The sequence below is a fragment of the Poecilia latipinna genome, unplaced genomic scaffold (genome assembly GCF_001443285.1).
Source record: "Poecilia latipinna isolate Pla-1442-1.1 unplaced genomic scaffold, P_latipinna-1.0 Scaffold1296, whole genome shotgun sequence".
Taxonomy (NCBI): domain Eukaryota; kingdom Metazoa; phylum Chordata; class Actinopteri; order Cyprinodontiformes; family Poeciliidae; genus Poecilia; species Poecilia latipinna.
In genome coordinates, this window is record NW_015113912.1 from 54,914 (window position 1) to 69,273 (window position 14,360).

At 35.2% G+C, this 14,360-nt stretch overlaps 1 protein-coding gene and 1 long non-coding RNA gene across 2 annotated transcripts in view; both read right to left on the reverse strand.

The window, feature by feature from the left end:
* sh3bp5b (SH3-domain binding protein 5b (BTK-associated)) overlaps positions 1–5,925 on the reverse strand; it is a 29,521-nt gene extending 23,596 nt beyond the window's left edge. The window contains exons 1-3 of the mRNA XM_015055123.1: positions 5,574–5,925; positions 3,957–4,019; positions 346–474 (exon numbers count right to left, since the gene is read on the reverse strand). Coding sequence (XP_014910609.1) covers positions 346–474; positions 3,957–4,019; positions 5,574–5,651 — 270 coding nt within the window. The 5' untranslated portion in view covers positions 5,652–5,925. The remainder of the gene's footprint in view (positions 1–345; positions 475–3,956; positions 4,020–5,573) is intronic.
* A 4,917-nt stretch (positions 5,926–10,842) lies between these two features.
* On the reverse strand, positions 10,843–13,301 carry LOC106961397 (uncharacterized). The gene is made up of 3 exons (XR_001427767.1): positions 12,916–13,301; positions 11,535–11,647; positions 10,843–11,195 (listed from the first exon to the last, which is right to left on the reverse strand). It is a non-coding gene; the product is annotated as an uncharacterized LOC106961397 (long non-coding RNA).
* Positions 13,302–14,360: the final 1,059 nt, after the last annotated feature.

Here is a 14,360-nt window from a genome sequence, read left to right on the forward strand (position 1 = left end):
CAGAATTTAACATAATGAAACGCAGTGCATATCCTACAATACAGTTTCGCAGGCTATGCACATGAAAAATGTTTGTATGCTAATTTTCAGATTTGCAAGCACAAAAGAAGAATATAATTGGAAGGAAAAACTTCAAGAGAACCAGAAAATTCCTGAGAAGATAATTAAGTTTGGTCACTAATAGCCGTTTAAGACATTTCAGCTGCAACATGTTTATCATTTAATTATAAAGCATATCAAGTCATAGTCATAAAAAATACAGAATAAAGAGTGTAGCACGTACAAAATGTAGATTAAACAACTTTTGAAATGTAGGTGTGTCACTGCCATTTGGAAATGACTGACCTGTCTGGCCAATCTGCGGGCCTCCCAGTAAGGCTTCGATTCCTCCACTGGTTTCCCGATCTTCTTCACCAGTTCATCCAGCTTCACCGTGGCCTCCACCAGCACTGAACGGAACTTCTGCCTCGCATCCTGAGAAAAACAAAGAAATACAACATTTAGTGCTTTCAGTTGAGAAGATTTTGGGGGTCAGACAGGTTTGTCATAGCTAATAAAAAAAGTATTTCTTGTAAATGATTGCACAATACAATAAATCTTCCATCAATGAGTCAGAAGGTCTTCTCATGACCTCTGACCAGGTGGATCAATTTCCTTAAACATTATTCTGTGCCATTCTGCTACAATCAATGTTTTTTTGTTTTTTGTTTAACAGTAGATATGGCTCCTGATACATCTGTGGATGTCACCACTGACCTCTAATTCCCTTTCTGTTCAGATTGTAAATTTATTGGAGGAGGAAATAAAACCTGACCTTATTTCCGCCTTTTCTATGAATCACGTCAAGTAAAAACCAAAGCACCACCCAAAACCACCAATTTAAAAATGAGGCTGTGAAAAACTGAGTCCAAATAATAAAATGGAAACATTTGTTTCCAGACAGAAATTGTATTTACTTCGGGCTAAATGATCACACCATGTGCCAAGCTGACACAGTTTTCATGAAAACAACTCTGTTCCAATAAAAAGCAGAAACATCAGAGCAATGCTAATTCGTTGTGAGCAGCTACTAAAAATAAATCCATTTCTGATTCAGCCTACTTAAACAAGAAAGAAATGCATTCTATGTCAAAGTACTTTGTTTGTTCAAAATGATCTATTAAGGGAAATGACTCAGGCTTTCATCTTTTAAATGTCTTTAAGCTTGTCCCACTGAAATAAACATATGAGCAACAACAAAAGGGCAATAGTTTTCAACAGCATTATGGTTCCTTGGATGATCAGCAAGCCTCATGTTTAACTTTTCACAGTGTATCCCTGTTCAATCATTTTTCAGACATCTACTGCAATACTCTAAAGACAAAAATCTGGAACACTCATCTCAAATTCACCTCCCTTTCTCTTACATCATAAAGACATTTTGGCCCAGACAAAAGCTGCTCACTGTATTTCACTTTATTTTCAGTTTTTTCACTTCATTGTCTGCAAAACCAAGAGTTGATTGTTAAAGAAAATCCCAGTTGATCACCGCTGTGTGAAAAACTCAGACCAGTTGTATGTAAAACATATAAAAGTTGAAATTGTCTTGTTTTGCTGCTGTATAGCCCAGGACACTTATAGAATTGTTTAATCTGAATGAGTTTCTTTTCCTGGTTAAATAAAGGATGCATCTAAATCCTCTTTCTATTCTGATGCTTGACCACATTTAGATGCCTACATGCAACTGTGTTAACAAGCAACTGGAAAACAAAAGAAACAAAGACAAAAGTAATTTTGGAAGAACTATTTGCCATCTTAATGAAATAAAAAATTCAGAACTACAACTAGTCTGAAATCTGTACTATTGGGAAAACTATTTACGGGACTTCGGTTTTGGTTTTGTAATCTACTTGACCGGATTTCTAGAGAACTAGTGACTAAGAGAGCATAAAGTGCTGACCTAACAGTAAAACCCATAAGGAATTGTGACCTTTGTTAACATTGGTCATATGTCGAAAAAAGGAACACAATTTCAACAATATCTGTGTCAAAAGTGAAATGTTACAACTTCATTAAAAGTTTTTGTAAAAGCACTTCAACCTTTGAGCAATCAATGCCAAAAGTGCTGGACTGCAGTCATAAAAACATGGCACTGTAAAGTGGATTTGAAGCAATGTACCATTTTAGAAAAAAAAATTTCCACCATACAGCTAAAAAAAATAGAATTTTGTGAAAAAGTTTAATATTTCTTGTCACTCACAAAGTAGACTTTGTCCTCCTACATGGTAAGGATGAGCATTTTCACCATCTGGGTCAAAATGCTATTGCAAAATGTGTCTGACATACTTACCCTTACCCAGACTTATAAAAAAATTTATATGTTTTCATTCCATTACTTCCTGTTCACTTATATTTGTGTTATGGTGAAAAAATGCTTGGAAGAAAACCATTAAAATATTATTATATTTACATCATGTCTTAGGGAATAAAAGGATATCATTTTCCAAGAAATGTTATTTACATTTGGGGAGAAATTACAACCTTAATTCACAAAACTAACAGCACCTTTGTCATTTATAGAGTTTGAATCTGGTGCTGCTTGCCTGTTGCACTTGAATTGCGTAAGAAAACGGCATCATCAGCGAAAAGCTGCAACCATTTATGTTTGCAATCCCATAGCTGTAAATCTTCTCCAGGTTAACAAGATGCTGATATGACAGAAATACAACACTGCACCAGTGAGCCAGCAGCAGAAGAAGTGCCATAAAAGAAATGCAAATTATTTTTAGACATTTTTCGAAGGTTCTCCGGGGAACTTCTTATTCTTTAATGTTTGCAGTATGTCACTCTAAGACACAAATTCAGTCATATACTGATCTAACTTATAACTTACTAGTTAAAATTCATCCAGTCACAACTGGGGGACTGGCTTACTGTGCACAATGTTACTGACCTACAACATAGTAAAGTCACAAGATTGTATGAAGTTTTAATGGTATTCAAAGATCAGTAATACATTTTTATAAAGACTCTGTGTCTGCTGTGCAATAGCATATTTTGGTCAATCTTAATAGCAATCACACTTTTCCTACAAAACTTGCACAACTTAGAATTTGTCAGTTTAATATTTAAAAATGATAAGAATACAGCAAACTGGTCAAAATACAATTCACAGCAAAAGTTCAACAACACATGTGAGATATCCCCTGACAACAGAGTAAAGGTCACCCTTAACACGTTCTGCACCCTAATATCATCACATTCACACCTCTGAGCTCGTCTGTGGCTATCCTGGTTCATTAAAGCAAAATGACCCCGTATGAGAAAAAAAACTAATTTACAGCGGTGCCCTAAACACTAATAAAGGTTATTTTTACATCCATCTGTAATATATTCTTGGATTGATGTCCCCCAGTTGTGACTGGATGAATTTTAACTAGCTTACTTGGATTTTAAATGTCTGATCGAAATGTACGCCACAGACAGGTTTCAAAGGTTTTGATCCATAAATGTAGTTTCTACTTTGTAATTACACTCTGTCTACAGCACTGGTTTATTTTCTTCTTTAACTTACTATTCAGCCTTTACTGAACACTTCTGTTAAGTTCCACAGCAGCCAGTGTATTATCATAACACACAACAATATACCCTAGTTTCGCAACAAGTTACAGTTTTCTACACCTGCTGACACAAAATAAAACTAACTTTATGGCTTGCCCTGATGACAGGGCAAAGGTCAAGCTATGATTCAACCTAAAAAAAAAAAAAAAAGACTCCGTCATATTGACCAACAGTTGGACTTTTGGGGACAAAACTTCTCTAAAGGGGGAAGAGACAGTTCCGCTAAACCTTGAGCTGCAGAAACAAAGCCTTAGCTGATGAGAGGTGGAGATCCCCGCAGTCACATCCTATCAGTCCAAACATGACGCACACACAACCTGCAGCACTTGTGGAACTCTGCACGTCAATGAACTGACCTCAAGCTCCGTCTCACATCTGTTGATGTCGTCGGTGGATTGATTTAGTTTCTCCAGCTCCCCCTAGAAGAGATAAGACAGTTCTGCTTTAAATACCACGAAATAAAGAAAAACAGATGGCAACATCTATCATAAAACACAAGAAAATATGTTGCCGATGGAACTACAAAGAGTAACTAAAGATAGAAAGATCTATTGAATGCACTGACAAAGAATCATATAAACAAAGTTAGGTATTGTAGGAATATTCAGTTTTAAAGTTCTCGTCCACCATGACTAAGCAGAACAGTAATTGCTTACTACAGAAACAGCAATCAGGCTTTTCCTCACCAATACCGATTCAAAGCTTTCTTTGAGATCTGACTGCAGACTGGCTTTATTTGCTTTTCAACTACAACATACACAAAACCTTCTTTTATGAGTGGTAGTTTTGAATCAAACAGAAAACAAAGGCAGCATCACCTAAGATTTTTTTCTATAAATTTAATCAAGAAGAAAAATTTGGGGATTTTTTTTCAGGTTTGAACCGCAGATCATCAGTCTGGGCCAATCCAGGTAAGATTTAATGTTCACACATATATGTTGGTATGACTAATGCAATTCAATATATTGTGCAGCTTTAGAGCACAATAATAAACAACATGTACTATGAAATAAGATTAATCTATTTAGCAGTGCCAATAGTACAAGTCGATCATATTTAAACTTTACTATCAGTGAATCTACAGCTGCAGATTTCGAGTCCAGTCAATTGATTGGTGATGATGTCACTGGCTGTAACCCTCAAAAATAGAAACATGAAACATGAAAATATCCAGAATAATATTTGATGTCTATATTTATTCCCCCTCTCAGACAGCAGCAGCTGTTTGTGTAAGCCCAACACATTTTGTATCTCCCAAAGTTCTGAGGATTTTTCAGTCAATTTTGTCTTAAATCATAAAAGGACCAAAGTTCACTATGAACCTATGACAAAGAGCCAGACTTTAACCATGGACAAACAGACTGACCCTGGATAGATGGATGATGCTAATTTCTAGTTTCTATTGGGGGAGGTCTGGGGAACATGCAGAACAGGTCACCAATCCATGACAAAAGACACAGGACAAAGAAACACAGACATTGCGGGAGGAAGCTGGAGTACCCAGAGAGAAACCATGCATGCATAACAAGCAAACACCAGATCTGGATTCAAACCCAGGACCTTTGTGCTGTATTATTGGGTTTTGCATCATGGTGTTGGAACACAATTGACTGTGCGGTCTTAAGTGTTTTTGTGTTTTTATGATGTAGAGCACTTTGAACTGCCTTGTTGCTTGTTCTCTGCAAAACTTGATTGGTTGGTTTAATAATCTTGTTTATTCTTACATTTATTTAGCTTTACTTGTAAAACAGCTGCCCTATCTTTGAACAATGATTTGCATCCTATTGGTCAACCATCTGAAGATGAAAACCGAAAGACTGCAAACATTTAACAAGCTGAAGTCCATAATTTGTCTGACTTAGAGGCTGATGTAAGGTTGGACTTTGCAGGCAGCTGCAGGGGACACAGATGGCTGGGAAACAATTAGTCTATGAAATAAAACCAGCAAAAAGCAAAAGAAGGGAAGAGGATACCTGTATTCTGGGGTCCACCTCCTCGTCTTCATAGTCAGCCTCGTCGTCTGACCTGTGCTCCTTCTCTGAACGGTCCATGTTGGAGGTGAAGGAGAGATGCCTCAGCCGAACAAAGACTCGTTAGAACCACCAGAGACACCGCAGATTCATCTGTCTCCGCAGGTCGCCAGCTGCAATCACCGCTTCAGATGGGAATCATCAGCCTAAAATAAATGATATTCCTGGAGGAACATGCTTGTTTCTGTCCGTCAGATCGCGCAGCAGCGTCTCACTTCTGCTCCGCTCTCACTCCGCACCGAGCTAACGAAACAAACTGAGCTGACCGGAGAGCTCCGCTTCAGACCGGGACCGCCCCCTTCAGCGAGGCAGCGGACTGTATGAGGGGTGATCAGTGCCTCCTCCAGCTGAAACAACTACACCTCCTACCGAGTTCTTTCAAACTCCTGTTCTCAAAAATAAGTGGAATTGTTTCCTAGATTTTTCAGGTTTCTATTCTAAATGATTTCTACATTTATCAATCAATCAAGTTTATTTGTATCTCATTTCAGCAAAAGCACTTCAAAGTGCTTTACATTAAATATATAATATAGTCAATAATTGTCCAAACTAGCTGTGCACCAAGGATGCAGCAATCTGTTACTGAAGGAGTTCTCCAGTTCTGCAACAACTTCATGTGTAGAGTGGGAAACAAGATGCCGCCCTGGGCGGTTGCCCATATTAGACACTCTAAATTCATATTATAAAGTCCAGAGGTGAATATCTCCTGCACTAATTGCAGATGGAAGGTATTTCAGTAAATATGGCTGCTTGTAAGTGTTTCAGGACAGAACACTTCATATCAATGGCCCTACTTCTGAATTAAGCATAAATATGCTGCTTATTATTTGTTTTTCAAACCTAAAAAATCGTAAATTTAAAGCAATGATTGTGATTTTTGTATTTTTATTTGTTCTGATTAAAACTCAGCTTCCTAGGGTTTTGTGGTGAAAACATTTGACACTGTCTTCATCTAATTATACTGACATAATTAGATGACAGACTTGATATACCAAAGAGTAGGACAAACTAACAAAAAAAAACAAAAAAAAAAAACATGCAGAATCTTAATAGCTCCAAATATTCCAAATATACAAAAGGCTTTCAATAAAAGCGGGCCTCTTATTTTTGTTGGCATGGCATGCTTTCTGTTCAGGTTTGCCCACCAGAGGAAATGGCGCTGAGTGCTCAGAGAGTGAAAGACAGCAGCCCGAGGTGACTTTTTACAGGTTGCGTAACCAACATCATGTGCCTGCACACCTCAAGGGCTGATGCTAATGGAGCTGCTCAAACAATCCAGATGTCTGGAAGCCTTTCTCTCACAAAAGGCCTCAGCACTGCTATCAGGACTGTCCACTGCCTTCTCTGGGCAAACACGTGCAATGGCAGACATTAGGTTTCTACTGAAAACTGGAGCATGATGTTCAATGAGAAACCCGTGTTGGTTAGCAGCTATGAGTCTCATGAGGCAAACGCTTCCTACTCCATTATATAGTTCTCATAAGCAGGAGCTTATAATGCTGCACTTTCATGCATCTTTTTGAATTCCATTGAAAGCCCAAAGGTCATGTTTGAAATACACAGACAAATTACCTCCTAATTTATATCAAATAATATTGACATAAATGTTTTTGTTGTTTTTTTTGTTTGTTTTTTTAGGTAGCACAAATAGAAGGTACTTTTTATGTGTTGAAACAGACATTGGCTTGCATATTTTAGACAATATATTTCACACAAAGTCTAGCTTAATAAAAAATAGCAGGACTGTCAGACTATCATTTTGGAAGCATTAATAAAAATGACAACATGATGTAAATTTTGTAAAATATCACCGCCTCTCATGCCTTTGGCATATGTGTGTCATTGTTAATGTACTAATGTTCTGAATAGTGTGTGTATTGGATCAATGGTGTGGAATTTGTAACTTATGTTGTGTCATGATATGGTACGCTACATTTAATCAGATGTTACCGTCTCGTGTTTTATATTTAAGATCAAACTGACTGTCCTGTAATGTAATTTCAATGTTAGAAGTGATGAGATAAGAATTTGACAAATTGATCTGAAAGTAGGTAAGATAGTGAGTTTCACTTTCAGTTTTAAGAACCGACTTACCAGGTTAGTAAATCTTTATCAGTGCAGCAGAGCTTGAGATATAGTAATGCTGTCATTACATCATTGGGCTTTTTGTTGATTAGGAAGGGGCTTTATCTGTAGTTTATTAATGAACGCAGTGGCTAACATACCAGTGTTGTTAAAGAAGAGCTTGGATTTTCCTATGTAAAATGACTAAATTTTAGAGCTTGTGTTCAGTCACTCACTTCACCTTGTCACACAAAGCAGGGTGAGAGAACAATATAACCTCTGCAGCCTAAAGAATATCAGCATGTTTTAGGCTCTGTGGGATTATGGTGATTTATCTGAATAAAGGATATGTCGAAGGGTTTTAGAGAGGACACAACAGTCTGCAGTGTCCCGTCATTACTCATAGACTTTCTCCAAACTGAGAACCTTCTGACCTCTGAGCAGAAAACTCAAGTACATTGAATCCAAAGCAGCTTGACAGAGGTATAATTCTGCATTTGTGCTGTAAAAGCATTATTTTCAATTTTCCATCTTCCTAATTTAAGTAAATGTATGCATACAATACGAAAACTAAATAGCAACAGATTTGGCATATAACAATAACTTGTAAGCACTTTGAAAACTCAAACACATAATAAAAATATGAACAATTTAAGATAACACAAATTCTTTTTTTTTTTTTTATGTTTTTCATATATCATAAAGACCTCCAGCTCTCATGTGGTTTCTGCACACTGAAAACATGGAGCAAAACTCTAGTAAAATGTAGCCAGCTTGGTTCAGTTCCTCAATTTGTAATGTTTTCAGTCTGAGAAGTGAAACCCTCATACCTCATGTCCTCTGTGAGCGTAAGGTAAGAGGATGAGGACAGTGTCAACTAAATGGTTAAACTGAGAAATGAAGTGTTTTGTGAGTTGTACATACCAGTCAGACACTGGTGGCTTTCACAGCCGAAGAAAACCAGATTGTATTCTCTTTAACTTAATTAGCTCTCACTCCACTGAAACAGCTGTAAAAGTGGTTCTGATATGATCACCAACTAAATGCCTCAATTGTTTGGAAAGAAAGGAAAATTAACGTGAGAGTACAGAAGAAGAAAAAAACAGTAAGGATTTTCTGGAACCATTTTTCCTTCTTTTTTTCCAAGTTAGATAACCAGGGCAAAGTTTTACAAAACCAAGAATTACTAAGGATTTTCCCTCATAGTTAGTGTGTAAAATGGCTCATTGTACTACCAACATCAGCCATTGTTGCCAAGGAAAAGGTTTTCTGCACTGCGAAAAAACAAAATCTTACCAAGTGTTTTTGATGTAATTTATAAAGAAAATTAAGAGACCAAAATTAAGACAAAGCTAACTTACAATGAACTTTTTAGCAAAACATGAGTTTGTCTTAGGTCAATAGTTTCTTAATATTGATGAAAAACTACTAATTCCACAGACAGATTATTTCACTTACAACATGGGAAAAATGTCTTGTTATACGTGAATTAATCTGCCAGTGGAACTCGTTGTAATTTTATTTAAAGTTCATGGAGGTTGATCTGTTATCAATAGATGTCATTTACCATCTACCCTTTTCACAAATGCAATGTCACTAATGTTTTGTAGTTGGTCATGAGAAGTTGAATTTACAAACACAAATGTCTTTCATTCAGCTCCTGCTCTTGTGCAGTTTGCAGAACCAGATCTTTAATAAATCCTGAAAACAATAAGAGTAACAAAGAATGAATTAATTATTTAAAGCATTCAGATCCTTTTCTGTTCTGTGATAAACCTATTACTTTCTTGTTTACATTACCATTGTTTATAATTGACTTCTCATATTCCCTGGACATAATTATTAAGACTAAAAAATGTTAGTTTTGCTGTGAATAAATTTGAAAAAGTCACTGTTGAGGATGTTACATAACTCTGTAGCTATATATCCTCTTGAACTGTTGTGCTGTATCATTAACCTTGTTGCAAGGCATAAAATCTGACCTCTAAGGCCCCATCTCTTTGCTATCTGCTTCCTGATGAGAGAATGGCAAACAAGGACATGCTGTTCTCTCTACTAATAACTGCTTAAGATGAAAAACAACTGTTATTCTGAAGAACATCTTTGGTAGATATATAGACTAAAGCAATTTTCTAAAACTTTTTGTCAACAAAAATTATGGTTCTTAGCGACGAAATATGATCTTTAATTACGTTGGTTGGCAAAAGTATACCTACACCTTTAATTATTTCACATTTTGTCATATAAAACCCTCAACTTTTTAAGTATTTATTGGGTGTTTCATACGTTTAAAAAAATATTGAATGGAAAGGGGAAAAATAAGGTTTTTGACATCATTTTAAGGATTAAAAATAGAAAAACCTTTATGATACTGTTTGTTTTCCAGTGTTTCATAGCTGAGAATGACAGGTAAGTTGGATTTGTATTGAAACTAAACTGTGTTACACCCATTAGGTCACTTCTTAATGTAAGTGGTTACACAGCATTTTAATAAGGAGTATAGAATTAAAAGGGACAGAGTACAAATGTATGCTCCACTGTTGAGTTTATTTGTAAAAAATAAAATAAAATAAAATAAAAAAATCAAGATCTTTTAATTTAATTAATTTGCATTCAAATTGTTTATTATCTCATATATTTCAGTAGGAAAATGCATCATCAACAGTGTTATGGTTATTTATATAAGCAAGAGAAGAGTCAAAACTGTTGAATTAAGGCATGTTGTTGTACAGACTTAAAGAATAGACCAAAACAGTTTGAGTTTGTGATACAGCCAATTAAAATACAAGCATTATGATATTTACAAAATAGGTACAGGGATTTTTCTTTCTGTTTGAAACCTAGAAGTATTAAGTAACACTGAACAACAGCACCCTCTAGTGGACAGCAACCAGTAACACAAAAACTTGACACTTTTCTACTGCGTTTGCATTTAAGATTTTCTTTCTGGTGCATATTTTGTGCCATTTTTAATGTTTCACTAAAATACAAACTGAAATTGAGAATAAGCTGATAAGTAAAAGTGGCTTGAGAGTAGAATTTTGAGGAACGTCTAATTTAATCTTTGTTCTAAATGTTATCAAAAATAATAGTTTGTGATAAACATTTCCATATTGTTTTACCAAATATTTTTGATTAGACATGTGCCAGCAATTACCTATTATCAAAACAGCTTATAATTCAGAAAAAAAGTATAACAGACAAAAACAAAAAGGTCTACAGCTACTTTCTGCAATGATAAAAAACATTATTAAAACAGACATTAAACACCCAGGAAATGATTATTGCTAAGGTTAGGGATGGAATAAGTCTCTGCATAAAATAAGTGGAAAATTTCTTGGCAAAAACATTTTTACTTATGCACACAAGTAGGACTATTTATTCAACTTCATCTCACAGATCCAACCACGTTTTTGGTCGCAAACGCTTGAGTAGTACAGACTTGCGTTCATATACATGCAACTCTCCTGACTGGTCCCTTGGTAAAAATGGTTATTGGGTCTGCAACCATAAGAGAAGAAAAAACAGTAAGAAATCTTATTCAATACTTAATAATTATTTGACATATTTGGATTTTCAGATGTGTGGGAAAACACAAAAAAATTGTAATTCTGATCTGCATGGAAGACAGTTTGTTCTGCCAAGTTATGCTAAATACCTCATGAACATTTCCTGTACCCTACCTTCAACTCCCACCTTTGTTTACAGAAATGAATCATTTTATAAATTTGCTAATTTAACTCTGAAAAATAAAGCTAGTCCAAAATACTTCAGCATAATGTCCAACACTCACTGTCAAAGTAATTTTTAGAGTGACCATCCACTGTGAGTCAGTTTTACCTAAAGGTCATTTCGCTTCCATCCACCCACTTCAGAGACTGAGAGTAGTTATTGTGTTTAACATTTAAGCCAATCCATGTGCTGCTCGTTTCCACAAGACCGGACAAGAAACTCTGTTTGGACAGAAGGACAGCTGAAATGCTTGAATCTAATAAAATCATTACATGAGTCAAATCTGGCAGAAATGAGACAGAGATGTTGCATAGACTCACTGGCCACTGTATTAGGTACACCCTTTCAATTGCATTTATAAGTTGACAAAAATGTTGTATTAGCCAGCATACATGCACACTCTAAAAAGTGCTTTTGGCTGTAGTTCATTTTATGGACTTATTTACATTAATCTCACTTAATTCATTTGGTTATGTGATGACAACTAACGTTTTTGTGTTCAGTTAACTTAAATTCACTTAATTAACTTAAAATAACTTTTTACTTTGACTTTACTTGAAGCAATTGAGTTCAATGCCAGTTTTGCATCCTGTCTGACCAACTCAGTATATTATGATCATCCAACTCAATTTATTAAGTTTTTATAACTTAATTCAGTAAGCATGTTTAACATGACAAATTAAGTCACTCTTCCTCAAATCATATTTTTTTCTAATAAATAATTAAAATCTCTTTAACTAAGTTCTACAGAAAGTCATCTCAAACTTTTAAGTTGTTCCAAAGTAAAAAGAATAAAATAAAATATCCAAAATTACATTATCAGTCACATTGTACTTGCAATACAGCTAGAATTTAAATTATTTTATATTTATGTTTTAACATGTTATTTTAGTTTTTCAAAGATCCTGTAAACTGAAAAAAAGAAAATAGTTTACCCATCTTAATTTATTTTTTTATTTGAAGTAAACTAAATTATTTGATTAAGACTGACATAAATTTGTAATTTTAAGCACACCTAATGAATGCAGTTTAAAAACTTAATAAATTGATTGGATGTACTTATATAATTGAGTTAGATGATTATAATACATTGAGTTGGATAAACTTAGTAAATTTAGTTGGGTAGATATAATAAATTGAGTTGGATAGACAAAACTTGAGTTGGTTAAACTTAATAAATTAAGTTGGATAAGCTTAGTTGAATTACTTGTAACCAATTCAAGCAATTCAATTACGTTGGTTCAACTAGATGCATTTAGGCTTCTAGTCACAATGAAAACAACTCACTGGAATTTCAACAGAGCATTACAATGTTGTGAAAGGGGTTTTTAAGTCATTTTGAACACCAGTAATAGAAAGATGTACATAATAAAGTGACCAATGAATTTTTTATTCTTGCTGATGATTTAGAATAATTTGAAACCACTGCAATCTTATCAGCAGGTTTGCTCTGTTCATCTGATTAAAAAACATAGAAAGATTTTCATACCCATTCTGTTTCATCATTGATAATCACGAGATCCGCGCCGTTCGACTCACATCTGGTCCTAGCATGCAACCACGTCCTTTGCGTACAAGAAACCCAGTAGCAGCTTCCCTTCAATGAGTGCCATCCAGGGGGGCATAGTGGGGAAGTTACTTGGGAACATACTGCGGGAGTTATTGGGGGGCACACTGGGGGAGTTACTGGGGGGCAATCTGGGGGGGATGGCAGGTGGGGCAATGCAGCTAGGATACATAGCACAGCATAGAAAATAGGACATCATTTTCTGATAGCAAGGTGGCATTGCATTCTGAGACATTAAAGACTAGAAAACCCAACTAGAGGAACAAAGAAACATTCATTATTTAAGGTACATTTTAAAACATTGTGCAAATCAGTGGAAAATATCGGTATTGTTGCTTGTTGGTGGCTACAAACACCAAAGGCCACTTGATCAAATATTAGTGAAGGTGTAGCTTGGCAAGGCAATTCTTATTGATTCAAAAACATTGTAGTTGTATCATTTTACTCAAAAGATGCCAATTTCTATGACATTCATGATTAATTAAAAGAAAAAGAGACAACTGAGTTATCATTCACGAGAACCCTTTTAAAATTATGTAATGTGGTTGTAAAGCAGGAAATGTATGCTGATGCTCACCTTGTTGCTGCCAAAAATAAATGTGGAGAGCTGATTGTATGATACACACCAGCAAAAAGCTGACTCCAACAAGAGGAAGAATTTTAGGAGTTTCTGCAAGAAAAAGAAAAATCAAGAACCAGCTATGTTCATTCAAGATAAAAGTGTTATTTACTTTTGAAAATTTCTTTCCGTTGTTAATATTCATAGATCAAATGGCTAGCTCTACCTTAGCCAGCTAAATATCATTAGAAGTATGGTGATTTATTGATATTTCCAGTGAGATTCTCATCAGTCTGGATAGAATAAGATGTGATGTCTAATTCTGAGCTGATTAAAAAACTAGTTAAAGACACTTTTTAAACTTGCCCAAGGTTAAGGAGAACTATCAAGACTTACGGTATGAAGAAAGTGTTTTGTAAAGCTTAAAAAATAACAGAATTTTGTATAATTACCAATAAATGAAAATGGAATATAAATATTGCATATTTCAACATGGTTTGTATATTCTCAAAAGCAATGGAAGATTAATAATTTCAGAAAGAGTTCTGAAGGCGTTTTATAGACTCGGGTATGAAACAAAATGAACTCAGCTCGCCAAATTTGTATATATTGTATTGGTTAAATGTCCCGTTAATCTCCCGTTTTGTTATGACCTTGAGCCAGTCGTAACAGTGATATTTGACTATTGTAGGTCTAAGCACACATCACATAGTTCATATCAACATTTGTCAAATACATGAGGTCACAAATTCTCACACAAGTCTGCTTGGATTAATGACAGGTTTGATAAAACACAATAACAACAAAT